The 14,982-nt window shown below is 42.1% G+C and overlaps 1 protein-coding gene across 1 annotated transcript; it reads right to left on the minus strand.

The window, feature by feature from the left end:
- Positions 1-1,714: 1,714 nt before the first annotated feature.
- ajuba (ajuba LIM protein) lies at positions 1,715-13,207 on the minus strand. The gene is made up of 8 exons (XM_022216179.2): positions 10,542-13,207; positions 6,001-6,102; positions 5,818-5,885; positions 5,657-5,719; positions 3,277-3,407; positions 2,940-2,991; positions 2,469-2,537; positions 1,715-2,315 (listed from the first exon to the last, which is right to left on the minus strand). The coding sequence occupies exons 1-8, from the start codon at positions 12,097-12,099 to the stop codon at positions 2,184-2,186; spliced, it is 2,175 nt and encodes a 724-aa protein (XP_022071871.1). The 5' UTR covers positions 12,100-13,207; the 3' UTR covers positions 1,715-2,183.
- Between the last annotated feature and the right edge of the window lie 1,775 nt (positions 13,208-14,982).

Genomic DNA, 14,982 nt, shown 5'->3' on the forward strand with positions numbered 1-14,982 from the left:
CTTCCTGAAGGTTTTGCAAATTTTTAGAAATTTGGTGAATTTTTTTGCTGAATTTTTTGATTTTTTTTCGACCAAGGAAAAAATATTATTTGTTGCTATTAAATGAGGAAAGTTTTATTTTTTTTAAAAAATCCCCCAAATTTGGCAATGAAATTCTTGTACATATTTTCAAAAAATGAGTAAAAATCTACCAAAAAATCCTTAAAATATCTGAAGTGATTACATACATACACTATATTGCCAGACGTATTCACTCACTCTTCCAAATCAGAATCAGGTGTTCCAATCACTTCCATGGACACAGGTGTATCAAATCAAGCACTTAGGCATGCAGACTGCTTTGACAAACATTAGTAAAAGAATGGGTCGCTCTCAGGAGCTCAGTGAATTCCAGCGTGGAACTGTGATAGGATGCCACCTGTGCAACAAATCCAGTCGTGACATTTCCTCGCTCCTAAATATTCCACAGTCAACTGTCAGCTGTATTATAAGAAAGTGGAAGTGTGTGGAAACGACAGCAAGTCAGCCATGAAGTGGTCGGCTACGTAAACTGACGGAGCGGGGTCAGCGGATGCTGAGGCGCATCGTGCCAAGAGGTGGCCAGCGTTCTGTAGAGTCAATGGCTACAGACCTTCAAACTTCATGTGGCCTTCAGATTAGCTCAAGAACAGAGCTTCAGCAGAGAGCTTCATGGAATGGGTTTCCATGGCTGAGCAGCTGCATCCAAGCCATACATCACCAAGTGCAATGCAAAGTGTCAGATGCAGTGATGTAAAGCACACCGCCACTGGACTCTAGAGTAGTTCAGACGCCTTCTCTGGAGTGACCCAATCGCGCTTCATCTGTCAATCCGATGACCAGTCTGGGTTTGGCGGTTGCCAGGAGAACGATACTTGACGGACTGCATTGTACCAAGTCTAAAGTTTGGTGGTGAATGCTTCAGCATACCAAGACATTTTGGACAATTCCATCTTCCCAACTTTGAGGGAACAGTTTGGAGCTGGCCCCTTCTTCTTCCAACATGACTGTGCACCAGTGCACAAAGCAAGGTCCATAAAGACATGGATGACAGAGTCTGGTGTGGATGAACTTGACTGGCCTGCACAGAGTCCTGCCCTCAACCCGATAGAACACCTTTAGGATGAATTAGAGTAGAGACAGAGAGCCAGGCCTTCTGGTCCAACATCAGTGTGTGACCTCACAAATGAGCTTCTGGAAGAATGGTCAAAAATTCCCATAAACACCCTCCTAAACCTTGTGGACAGCCTTCCCAGAAGAGTTGAAGCTGTTATAGCTGCAAAGGGTGGACCGACGTCATATTGAACCCTATGGATTAGGAATGGGATGTCACTTATGTTCATATGCGAGTCAAAGCAGGTGAGCAAATAGTTTTGGCAATATAATGTATCGGTAAAACCTGTTTTCTTTAAAAACATTTTAAAAAATCAATCAAAATCCAGTGAAATTTGCAGGATTTTGGTTAATTTTTTTGTTATTGTTCTTAAATGTTTTAAACATTTCCTTTTTTCCCACCAAAAAATGTTCAAAATTTCCCAAAAATGTAGACATCAGAAGTTTCACTGTGAAAATATATATTTTTTTCCCACATTTTCAAACTTTAAAATGAGTTAATTTTGACCTGCAGAGGGTTAACAAAAGAGAAAGTTCAGTTTAAAAGATTCCAATCTGTGAACTAATGGTGACTCTTGGACCATTGTGAGCACAAATGAAAATATTTATTACAACATACAGAAATTACAGTAATGTTTTTCCCCCAACTTGTACAGACTCACGTAACAAATCTCTTACAGTAAAATCAAATTTAAGTGCAAAATATTTGCTAGCAATAACATATGTACAAAACATTTTAGCAAAAAAAAAAATCCCTTGTTCTTCTACAGCAAACAGTAGCCACATTGGGGTAAAAAAAAAAAGCAGTAGTTTCTTTTATGTTCCCTTTTAACTATGGTACAGTAATAGTCCAAGAAGTACAGCAGGCAGCACATGTGGCAAAGGAGACTGATCCAAGTCGGAGACAAAAGGAAGTGTGAAAATCAGCAGTTTCAACTTGAAGAAAAAGACCTACGACTGAGCAAAAGCACACGAGACAACGACAGCATATTAAGACCAGCTTTCTCTTTTTTTTTTTTCTTCTTAAAAATCCACAGCTGCATAGAGGCGGATCAGTGTGAGTTGTGAGGGGGAATGTTATGTGTGGCGCACACTCTGCTCATGTGACAGGAGTGGCACAGGAGATGAGAGTCCAGGGGGAAGCACTGCGAGCCGGGCTTATCTGAGAGCTGCTTGCCACACTCCTGAGGAAAGAAGGGAAAGAAAATACTCAGATAACGGCAGGAATGTACGCAGAGGAAGTGAGGTCACCTATCCAACCACTTCATAACCAAAGTGAGATAAGAGCTATTTGGATAGGAATTTAAATCGGGGGTTATTAGCCGAAGATTACTCACCTCACAGTGGTAGCACTCAAAGTGATAGTCCTTGTTCATAGACACGACCCTGAGGATCTCTTCACTGCCCTGAGACAAAACAGGAAGATAGAGAGGTCCGCAGAGTCTGAATGAACACTATTTGCCAGCAATTGTTTGCTTTGATTCCATTTAGAGCCATAAAGAACTTGACAAAAACTGAAATCTCTGTCGCTGCTGTATTCACTGGTTTAAAAATGGGTTAAACGCTTCATTGCAGGGTTTCTGATGAATTTTTAAAGCACCAGTTTGTGTCTTCTCTGCATGCGTCCTTAATGCTGCACCTTTGATAGAGCAGGTTTTTTCAAAATAAAAGCCCTCTGCTGTTATGTTTTTATTTGTGGGGGAACAAATAGACAAGTGCAATCATTTAAGGGGGGGGGGGCGTATAGATTATTAAGTGGAAAATTCATAGCAGCAAGGTGCACGGAGAATAAAACTGCTGTGACTCACCTCAGTAGGTAGGATGGGTTGTAAACAGGCAGCGCACTTGGGAGCGAAAGTCCTGCAATAAGACAGGAGGAAGTTTTTACATGCAAAAACCAAACTCTAAAATGTCTCTGTTACACTTAACGCCTGATAAAAAGGATAAAACTTCCCCATAGCTGCTTTAATCTGGACCTTAACTTGAGCATAAGGGCATGAATGTGAATAAATGTTAGTTTACTAAGTGAAAAGTTACTAGTATTTATTAATTACTACCGAGAGGAACAGGAGTGACAGCAGACAACAACGGTACAGTTTCATGTTTCATGTTGCAGGTGCGTCACAAACGAATAGTAAGTCTCACTTGTTGTAGTCTGCAACACAGTAGATGTGGCTGTGTTGGTCCACGGTGAACGGGACGCCATCCAGAGCCTTGGAGCACATCACACAGCGGAAACAACCGGGATGGTACGAGTTCCCAAGAGCCTGCAGGATCTGACAAGGACAGACAGGGATTGTTTAGAGAGAATTACAGGCCCTGAAAATATGTGCTTTTAGGTATGTACATGTACACTACCATTAAAGTTTGGGGTCACCCAGACAATTTCATGTTTTCCATGAAAACTCACACTTTTATTCATGTGCTAACATAACTGAACAAGGGTTTTCTAATCATCAATGAGCCTTTCAATGCCATTAGCTAACACAATGTAGCATTAGAACACAGGAGTGGTGGTTGCTGGAAATGTTCCTCTGTGTAGATATTTTATTAAAAATCAGCTGTTTCCACCTAGAATAGTTAATTACCAGGTCTGGAATGCATTTCTGATTCATTTAATGGTATCTTCATTGAAAAAAGTCTTTCTTTCAAAAATAAGCACATTTCTAATTGACCCTAAACTTTTGAACAGTAGTCTATGTATATATGTCAATGCATACGTCTAAGTAGATAAATACGTACAGATTTTCAGTTCTAATTTTAAATGTTGCTACATTGATTGCAATTACAGTATTTTCTTTATTTTCCCCTAATTTATCATTTTTTGCCTCCTTTTTCTCCCCACCTCTAGTGGCTGTATTTTACCGTTTATTTGTTGCTTTTTACATTTTAAAAGCATTTTGTGGTCTGCTCATACCCTGGGAATAAGTTTAAGTTCCACTAATCCATTTTTAAAAATCATAATTTCCATTTCTAAACTTTTCCTTCCCACCCAGCACGACTTCTCATAGGATCTACTAATTTCTGCCTCCCATCACTTGCATTCATTTAAAAAAAAACAAAAAAAAAAACAGAGGAAATGCATTTCTTGGCAAATTTTAGAAGCACTACATTCTGAATTAAATCCTCAGGACAGTTGTAAAGATCAACACTGTAAATAAACTTGTCCATTTGTAATTTTAAAGTTGCAATAATTGATGTTTTTAACCAGCTGGGGGCAAAACTCCAACTCTACTTCTAAGCATGCTAAAAGTGTTGCAAATTTAAACAACCAGCAGCTACAGAGCAACACTATTATACATGTGGGGTCTTTGGGCACCCTTTGAATGGATTTTTCGCTCTATTTTTGCTTTCTACCAACCCCTGAAGGTGGCTGCTGCAGCTGAGAACAATGCCGTAAGATCAGCTAGTGTGAACCAGAACTGTGCAGGTATGAAGCAGGCAGCTAATGAGCCGAGACTCACTTTAAAACGCTGTGAAGCTGAGGAGGAATTTCAGAATCAAGTGATAGAGAAACCACTCTCACATTTTCATTTGATACAGAAAAAAAGTGATTCCATCTGCTTTCCAAAGTAGAAATCCAGCAAATCTTATTTTAATCGTCAACTTCAAACATTTCCAGCGAGGCTACCGAGTCTCAAAGGAATGCATTTTTTTCCCCTAAAAACTGATAAACATCTGTGGCCCCAAAACTTGGAGTTGAGCCACTCATGCAGAAAATATTGCCTGTGGACCACAGACACGCTGACAGCCTTCTATTTATATTATGGGTATTATGCGGTTCAAATATGGTAAGAAGTTTGGAGATAATCACCGCCGAGGCTTTTTTTTCTTCATTTATCAAAAACCCAAGGCAAACATTCCAGTGAAAATCTGCTGTGGGAAACCGAAAAAAGAGCCAACGGACGGACGTCACCAAATTTCTCTATCCTCTGAGGGCTTCTTCAAAAGAATGGTGGGAAACGACATGGAAACAACTAAAAATAAAAAACGACACGAGGCGAGTTAAAGACTGACAATCGTTTTGTCCTGCGGGTCAAAAGGGATCAGTTTTAAAGCATGAAAATGTGGGAAAAAAGAAATGTTAAAAATGTTTCTTTAAGAACATTTACCCAAAAAAAAAATCAACCAAAATCCAGCAAATTTCGCTGAATTTTGGTTGATTTTTTTTGTGAATGTTCTTAAAGAAACTATTAGAAGTTGTACTGATATATATGTAATCACTTTAGATATTTTTAGGATTTTTTTTAACTCATTTTTGAAAGGATTTACAAGAATTTTCTTGGCAAAATTTGTGGGATTTAAAAAAAAAAAAAAAAAAAAATCTTTAAGGGAAACTTAATTTTCTTCCTGAAGGTTTTGCAAATTTTCACATATTTGGGGAATTTATTTGCTGAATTTTTGGACTTTTTTTCAGACAAGGAAACACTATTTTTGGTGCCCGCAAATGAAGACAACAGGAGGGTTAATTGTTCTTCTGTTTGTGAACATGTGGCCCGTTCCCACACACACCAGCAGCCCTCACCTGCTCCAGAATAAGGTGGCCACACACGCTACACTTCTCAGCCGCAGCCTGGAATCCCGAAAACTGTAATTAAAACAGAGAGATTAGCGGCGGCGCAAACTCGATCCTTCGACTCCGAACACGTCTGAGATGACAAAACACGCCTTGACCTCAACTCTTACCATGTAATCCTCTTTACAGTACACAGAGCCATTGACGTTGTAGAAGTCCTTGTTTCTCAGGGTGCGTCCTGCAGAGGGGCAAGAGAAAATGTTAATCCTACATGTTATTTTTTTTTGAGAGAAACGGAGCAAAAGTGTACTAGAGACGTATGAATGCTTCCCATCATGGTTGGGTCTACTCACCACAGGACACACAGGTGAAGCAGCGAGTGTGATAGAGGTTGTCCAGAGCCTGGCAGGCGTTATCCGCCCCGTACACGCCTTTCCCACACTTCACGCAGGTTCCTGGAGACACACAACGCAACACATTTAGCGGAGGGGCCGTCGCTCGGCGGCTCCCGGCGCTTTGTTTACGACGCATTCCAGCAGAATGTGTCTGAAACCCAACTCCACACAAAGTGTCAACACTTGTAAATCCTCTCGTTCGCACCACCTCGGGGATTTTCACACAGTTAAAACCCAGCTACCCATGCCAGCCTGTTTGCTCATCCACTCCAGCGTCTCTGCCGAAGCTCTGTTATTAAAGGGAAACTCCACCGGATCTGACTTTTTCTTCCCTTTTTTTTATTGGCAAGACCTTCCAGAAAATACACGACTCTTTCTTCTGGAGTTTGGAGCCAAGAACCTGCCTTTAAATTTGACTTTAAACCCCACATTTAGAGCAATTTGGAGATTTAACATGATAGCACTGCTTTTTCCCCCCTCACGCTGGGAGCCATAACTCCCTCAGAAGCAACAAGAAAGTTAGCAAATTACAAAAATGATCACTTTTGCTGCTTCCTCAAATCATTAATTTAACCCTCGTGTCGTCCTGCAGGTCAAAACTGACCCGTTTTAAAGTCTGAAACTGTGGGAAAAAAATAGATTTTTACAGTAAACCTTCTGATGTCCACATTTTCAACATTTTTGTGAATTTTGAGCATTTTTTGGTGGAAAAAAAAAAGAAATGTTAAAAATGTTTCTTTAAGAACATTCACAAAAAATCAACCAAAATCCAGCAAAATTTGCTGGATTTTGGTTGATTTTTATGTAAATGTTCTTAAAGAAAATATTAGAAGCTTCACTCATATATATGTAATCAATTTAGATATTTTTAGGATTTTTTTGAAAGATTTTTACTAATTTTAAAAAATATATTTACAAGAATTTTCTTGCCAAATTTGGGGATTTTTTAAAAAAATAAAATCTTTAAGGGAGACTTTTAATTTCCTTCCTGAAGATTTTGCAAATTTTCAGAAATTTGGGGCATTTTTTTGCTGCATTTTTGGATTTTTTTCAGACAAGAAAACAATATTTTTTGGTGCCCATAAATGAGGACAAGAGGAGGGTTAACAAGACAGTTGTTACTTTCTGGGAACCTTTTTTCAGCTATTCTGAGGTTTCCACTGGCATTTTGTTGTGGTAAATAATCAACCTTTCTGGGTCAAAATTTCCATAAGTTTGAGGTTTGCCGTTTCGCTGCAATAACACACCTACCCTGCTTCTAGGAAACAGCACAGCATCTTTTAAAAAGTCCTGCTATTTGTGCCTAAATATGCTCCATAGTCGCCGTGGAAAAGCGGCGGTGGTCCGAGCTTCCCTCTTTCTGTGATCTATTTAAGGTTGGCCTGAGTTTTTTCCCTCCCCTTTCTAATGTGGCTGAGGGAGTGCCACACAAATCAAGAATTCCTACACTGTGCTGCTACGAGCTTGGACAGTCCCTTCGACATTTAGGAACGGAGTCTGTGCCAAAGCCAGAAACCAGAAGGGCCGACACTCCAACTCTAAAAATATGTCTGAAGTTGCAGCATATATAACAAACTGTGACCGGGAAGGAATCTTTTATAAAAAAAAAAAAAACACGGGACAAACCAAATGGACACCAACAAGCAAAGAAAATCATAAAAGCCACATAAAATAAAGTATTTGCTGAACTAAAGCTAATTCAGAAGCCGAATCACAGGACGACAGAGTGCATAACCAGGATTAGAAATGAATATTTTTGTTCATTTTTACTTTCTTTTTAACTCTCGTGTCGTCCTGTGGGTCAAATTGACTCGTTTTAAAAGTTGAAAATGTGGAAAACATGCATATTTTCACAGTGAAACTTATGCTGTCCATATTTTCAACATTTTTGGGAAATCTTTGAACATTTTTTGGTGGAAAAAAAAAAAGTTAAATATGTTTCTTTAACCCTCCTGTTGTCCTCATTTACAGGCACCAAACAATATTGTAAATAAAATTCAGCAAAAAAATTCCCCAAATTTATAAAAAATTTGCAAAACCACGAGGAAGTAAATTCCAATAATTCCTTAAAAGTCTCCCTTAAAAGTTTTATTGAAAAAAAATCCCCCAAATTTGGCAAGAAAATTCTTGTAAATATTTTAAAAAATTGAGTCAAAATCTTCCAAAAAAAAAATCCTAAAAATATCTAAAGTGATCACATAAATATCAGTTAAAGTGCTAATGTTTCTTTAAGAACACTCAAAAAAAAATCAACCAAAATCCAACTAATTTCACTGCATTTTGGTTGATTCTTTGTGTGTGTGTGTTCTTAACCCTCCTGTTGTCCTGTGGGTCAAAACTGACCCGTTTTTGAAGTTTGTAATTGTGGGAAAAAAAATAGACATTTTCCCAGTGGAACTTCTGATGTCCACATTTTCAACATTTTTGGGAAATCTTTGAACGTTTTCTGGTGGAATTAAAATGAGGACAACAGGAGGGTTAATCATAAAACCGTCCCCCCCCCCCTTTGCTCAGCGTAACGCCTCATGGCAGGTGTGCGTGCTGGCTGAAGCTCGGAGCGTCGGTCTTCACGGCTCACGGCTTCTGATTCCTTCCTAATGGCTGACAGGAGTACAGTATTGTATGTCCCCTCGGGCCACACATACCTGAGCAGAAAAACAGGCTGCAGCACACCGCCCCTGCACACGCCAAGGCAGCGTTACATACACACACACACACACACACACACACACACATGACTCACACACACACACACACACTGCGTTACTGTGGCCTGAAGTCACTCGGGGGAAACACACCCTGCCTCAGAAGAGACAACATACACACAAACACACATTCATCCAGCCACCGTAACACACTCCTGCCCTGCTGCACACACAGACCCTAATCTCCTCTGACTCACAGTAATGGCCGGAGCTGTGTTTAAATGCAACCATGTAATTTGTGTCTGAGTGTTACAGCAGAACGTTGCACTTTAATGGCCATGTAGATCTGCTGCATTAGCCCTCTGTGTGTGCCACAAATTGGCAACATCTGCCCCAAACATCAGCCGCTGTGGCTACAGGTGTGACTGTTCACATACCTGCCGCTTTGCTGATTTAACGCTGCTTTTTTTTGTGAACAATATGCACCTTTTAGTGGTCCATTTTTCTTTCTTCTACTTGTCTGGATCTGAAGCCGGAGCGCTTCTTTCTCCCCCTTTTTCTGCTTTGTGTGTTGGGACCCTGCATGTCTCTGCAGGCTCTGTGGCACCATCCAACTATCCATACACTCTTTCAACTATTAATCTGTCCATCCATCCATACAAGCCTTTCATTTAGACAGAAACCTGTGATCTGACACCAGGCAGTGAGGAGGATGGCAATAATAACACAGCGAGGGCAGATGTTGGGTGACCCAGCTCACCGTTCTGTGAATGCATGGGATGTCCTGTGTGAATGCTGACAGCACTGGCTCAGATTAGAGGATGTGATTTTACATTTTGTGTTAAATGAAGCTCTGTTTAAACTCCTTTAAGCCTCGTGCCGTCTGCAGGTCAAAATTAACCCGTTTTAAAATGTGGGAAATAAACATATTCTCACAGTGAAACTTCTGATGTCCACATTTTCAACATTTTTGGGAAATTTTTTAAACATTTTTTTGATGGGGAAAAAAAAGAAATGTTAAAAATGTTTCTTTAAGAACATGCACAAAAAAATTTGCGGGATTTCGGTTGATGTTTATGTGAATGTTCTTAAAGAAAATACTAGAAGTTTTACTGATATATACATAATCATTTTAGATATTTTCACTATCTTTTTGGGAAGATTTTTACTCATTTTTAGAAAATATTTACAAGAATTTTCTTGCCAAATTTGGGGGATTTTTTTTTTTTTTTTTTTTTTAAATAAAACTTTTAAAAGAAACTTATAACCTTCGTGTCGTCCTCTGGGCCAAATTGACCCGGTTTAAAGTTTGAAAATGTGGGAAAAAGTGAAAACTTCCACATTTTCAACATTTTTGGGAAATTTTTTAACACTTTTTTGGTGGAAAAAAAGAAATGTTAAAAAAATATATATTTCTTTAAGAATATTCACAAAAAAAATCAACCAAAATCCAGCAAATTCACTGGATTTTGGTTGATTTTTTTTTGTACATTTTTTAAAAGAAAATATCAGAAGTTTTACTGATATATATGTAATCACTTTAGATATTTTCATGATTTTTTGGGAAGCTTTTTACTCATTTTTTTGAAAATATTTCAAAGAATTTTATAGTCAAATTTGGAGTATTTTTTTTATAAAACTTTTAAGGGAAATTTAAGAAATTATTGGAATTTTCTTCCTGAAGGTTTTGCAAATTTTCAGATATTTGGGGAATTTTTTTGCTGAATTTCAGGACTTTTTTCAGACAAGCAATCAATATTTTTGGTGCCTGTAAATGAGGACAAAATGAGGGTTAATATCCACCTATTTCCTGTTTCCACCACACAGCCAGAAAATTTGATAAAAGTATCTCACCAAAGAACTCCTGCCGGTTTTCCACGGTCTCCCTTCCAGCTCCTTGGTCCTCCAGAGGTTTGACCGGGCCTCCAGCTGTTGAGGGCCCCACTGGCGCTGTGCTCGGTTTGGAGAGAGCAGTCAGGGCGAGGGACTGCTCCTTCAGCATCAGGCCTTCCAGCAGCCCCTCGCCTTCCAACGCTGCATCTCTCAGCAGCAGTCGGGTCAGCTCTTCTTGGTAGCGGGTGCCGGGTAGATCAGAGTACCGGGCCCTCTCTCCCATCACACCGGCCTCTTTGCCTCTCACCCCGGCCTGCTGCTCGTCCCACCACTCTGGACCTGCCTGGTAGCATGTCGCTGCCGGGCTTCCTACCGCCGGTGGGTAGGAATGGCGGCTGTCGTGTGCACCTGGTCGCATCCCTACGTCCAGGTACTGAGTCCAGGCCTCCACAGGGGTCACCCCCGCTCTGCCCAGAGCTCCATAACCAACCGCAGAGCCTCCAGCCTGCACGGAGGGGGACTGCTGCTGAGGAGGGAGGCCTCCGGAGGCGGAGTAGCGGGAGTCGTAGCCTAAGCTGATGCCGCTGGTCCGGTTGCTGCTGCAGCGGCTCCCCATGGGACTCCCACCTCCTCCTCCGCTGGCGGTGCTGGAGGCAAAGCTGGACCTGGGGCTGACCAGCACGGACTCCTGCAGGCTGAAGGATGAACACGGGCTCAGGGTCGGTCCTGGAGGGTAGAAGAAGCCTCCTCCTACGCCTCCTCCGGTCATATCAGACGGGCGATGCGGTGGGTGAGACAGGGATGCGGGCCTGGTGCTCTCCCACAGTTCACTGCCGGTGCTGAGGCGCTTGTAGAACAGAGCCTCCTGCAGAGAGAGGCGTTTGTGCCTCTCAGGCTCGGAGAGGTAGCTGGGCTCCGCCAGGCCGCCCCCGCCACCCCTGGGTGCGGACCCATACCCCACTGCAGCGGGGTACGGAGGGGGGACGGAGAGAGGAGGCGGCTGGGAGAGGAGCTGCTGCCGTCTGACCAGCTGCTGGAGCTCCAGGGAGTAGCGCCGCTGGTTGAGGGACGCCTTGGAGCCGAACGCCCCCTGAGGGTCGCTCTCAGGGCCCTGGCCGGACTCGCGCCTCAGGTGGGAATCCACACCGTCGCCCAGGTAACGGGAAGCTCTCTGCTGGGGGGAGGGACGCCTGAGTGGTGCCAAGGTGGAAGGGTGAATGGGCTGCTCGCCATCTGGAGGTATGGTGGAAGTAGGAGGTGTGGTGAGGAGCTGAGAGGGCGGCATTCCCATCCCTGCTCCTCCTCCTCCTCCTCCTCTCCCACTCACTGGAACACATGGATCGCTTGTGGTCGCAGAGGCAAGCGAGAACTGGCCGGGTCTTGAGGGCGAGGCAGCTGTGGCGCTGGGAGCTGGTGGCAGACCGCTGCCCCCTCCGCTGCCAGCAGAGATGCCAGCGTTGGCGTTGCTGTTGTTCGAGTTGTTGGCAGAGTCGTGTTTCTTCTTTGAACTGTGGAATTTCACACTCCCCGAGTCTGTCAGCTTTAACTTCTCCAATAACTTGCTGATCGGCCTGTCCATGATGAAGCCTTCTTGTGCTTTTTACCTGCCCGGGCAGAGTCGAGTCTAACAGCAACTCCCTTTAGGTTTCAGAATAATGTGCTCTAATACAGTAGAGTAGATAAACAGCAGAACAAAGATGTTCAAGTAAATCTACAACAGTTGAAATGTTATTAAAAAAATAAATCTACCCTTGAATCTAGCTCAAACCTACAAAAAGGACCCTTTATATACACACTCAATAAATACAGAGCAGATAAATAAGACTTTTAAGACATTTCAGGGTGGTTACATGACTTATGTCCTCTGAGTCATCTGGTTTGCCCTCATGTGGAAAATCCACAGGCACAGGTAGGCTGTGGTGAGGCAGAATCCATGGGATTATTAGACAGTTACTAACACTTCAAGTCAATCCAGCCAGGAAATGGAAGAAACGTAAATCCAGGACACTTTTTCCGTGACCTATGGTCGTGGAGGGCCTCCTTTGTGGACCCTCATGTGGCTCCACATCTGCATCTCCTCCGGTGTTAAACTGTCTGGAAGCTGCTTGAGTAAAGCTGCTCTGGTGTGGTGGTTATCCAGGGCTGAGCGGAGGTTTGTCTCTCACTTTGAATTTTCTTTTTTAACAGCACAAAGCAGACAGAGCTTCAGCAGGATGCAGGCGATCTCCCCTTCATGTGGGTCCAGTGAACACGAGAAAATAAATCCGCTTGCGCACAGACAGTCGACTCACCCAACTTCTGCCATTCATCTCAGGGCGAAAGGTACTCGGAAAAAAAACACACACGATTACCTTTAACTAGAGAGCACACACGCACGACTCTGGCTAGCAGCCTCCTCCGTCCGTCCGTCCATCCGCCTGAGCTCCGCTGCTTTTATCATTCCCGTTTTCACAGCACCAATCCTGTCCGGGACAGGGCCAAATAGTAGCGGAGAAGTTTGGAGAGAGAGGAGGAAATGAGGGGAAACCGGCGCTCCGTTACAGTTCCTCCCCAGCAGACCGGTGCTGGGCTAAACGAGTCGCTCGAGATAAATAAAATCCCTCCCCGTGTGCATTGCACGGTCGACAACTTTGTTTCTTTCTTTCTTCCCCCTAAATAATGACTTACCTCCCCCTCTTTTTACAACGCCGTCCAGTTAGCAGCAGCGGAAGGAGCTAGTTCCTGTTAGTGCTTTTCAAAATAAACCCTCTTCTGCTCGCTGTGATATTTAAATTCAGCAAACACTCGACTGAGCCGCTTTGTAGCTTTCGTTCCGACTTATATGAAACGGATGACTTTCAGGTTATTTTTCAAACGCAGTTTTATGATCATAAACCCGCTAAAGTTCGTATTTATTCACTTCCATTTACAAAGCGGCGATGTAACTGCTTTTATTTTGTTGACACAACACGTAACAGCCGTTACTTGTCGTTCTGCTGATACGTTCAGCTTGACGCGTCCCTCTTCCTTTATCAGTGAGCGGCGGCTCCAGCAGCCGGAACACCTTTCCTCCAGCCATGGCTGTTTCGTCATTCATACGCAAAACTCCCGGAGAGGATGATGAGCCCACTCCACAGGGACCTGCTCTCCACCAAAAAGATTCAATTAAAAAATAAAAATAAATAAAAAAAATGTCCTTTGACCTTCATTTTCACCTGAAAGTTAGTTTTTAAATTTAAAAAAAAACTTTCAATGACAACATTTTTCGGTTTTTGTTCACAACTTCTCCTCCTTTAAATGATGACTTCAGCTTTCCTTAGGCCATAACCACCTCTGAGGTCATGTCTAAAGTGATGGAAGTCAGTAATCACCAGTTCAGACATTACTTAGGTAAACGTAGCAATTCCACAGTCCCACTCTGCATTTAAATCTGCATTTAAATCTTACTTAAGTAACATTACATAAGCTGTAGCATCAAAATACAACTAAATCATACTCATCATGCAGGCATAGTCATTCTAAAATACTATATCTCAGAATTCTAACTAGTGCTGCATTAAGGTGTGAACATTACAAACTACTTTATATACTTCCTGGTAGCTTTAACTATCATAGTATATTACAATTTATCAGTTAATTGTAATTTTGTGACTCTACAAGGTGACCAGTATCAAAGAGGCGCATTGCAGTAAAATGTACAATATTTCTCTCTGAGATGAAGGTGAGAAGTAAAATATAAAGTACACAGAAATGCACATAAATACATTGCTTGAGTAAATCTATTTAGTTACATTCCATCACTGGGGTTCCTGAAGTCACGCTGTTTATAGTACAACCTTGAAATGCTCACAAAGGCATCACAAAGTGAGACACGATAAAAGGCAAAAGGGAAAATCTGACCTTTTGATTTTAGTCAATGGTGGGAAGGGTGGGGCAGCAGCTTCAGTCCACAATAATTCTAATTACAGCCTTGTAAATACTCCGCTGCAGAGGAAGAACTGCAAAGAAAACACTGCCTGGAACCACATGAATTTATTTTGCAGATATGTATTCTAGGAGGAGCTGAAAGGACATGGTGCACACTCCTGTACAGTTTCTAATTTGCAAAAATGCACTTATTTGTGACATTTCTGTGCTCCACCGTTATGGTATGTGACAAAGAAAAGTCATTTTATATAGGAAATAGTGGCAAATCTGCAGCCACTCACATTCCCCATTTGTGAATCTACTGCATGACATCCGTCCATCCATATATCCATTATCTATATGCCGCTGTTTCCTCCTGTATGCTTTGATAGGAGTTTATGTGTGCAGACTGTGCCTTCTTTAAACAGACAACCAGCAACTATGCACACTGCACCACGAGTGTGGGAAAAACAGGGGGGTCAAGAGGGGCCCACAGCTTATTTTTGCCCCAGGCTTCCCAAAAGAGTTACCCAGCCCCTGTGACTGTAACAGTGACTAAGCATTAGGTTAATGTTTA

The sequence above is a fragment of the Acanthochromis polyacanthus genome, chromosome 23 (genome assembly GCF_021347895.1).
Source record: "Acanthochromis polyacanthus isolate Apoly-LR-REF ecotype Palm Island chromosome 23, KAUST_Apoly_ChrSc, whole genome shotgun sequence".
Lineage (NCBI taxonomy): Eukaryota > Metazoa > Chordata > Actinopteri > Pomacentridae > Acanthochromis > Acanthochromis polyacanthus.

What these genes read in the sequence shown, in the direction of transcription:
- ajuba (XM_022216179.2), bottom strand. Translation starts at nt 12,099, where the DNA reads ATGGACAGGCCGATCAGCAAGTTATTGGAGAAGTTAAAGCTGACAGAC. An exon ending in AAACCGGCAGGAGTTCTTTG is followed by an intron (nt 6,103 to 10,541) that starts GTGAGATACTTT and finishes GTGTGTCTCCAG; the next exon opens with GAACCTGCGTGAAGTGTGGG. An exon ending in TGTGTTGCAGACTACAACAA is followed by an intron (nt 2,992 to 3,276) that starts GTGAGACTTACT and finishes GTCTTATTGCAG; the next exon opens with GACTTTCGCTCCCAAGTGCG.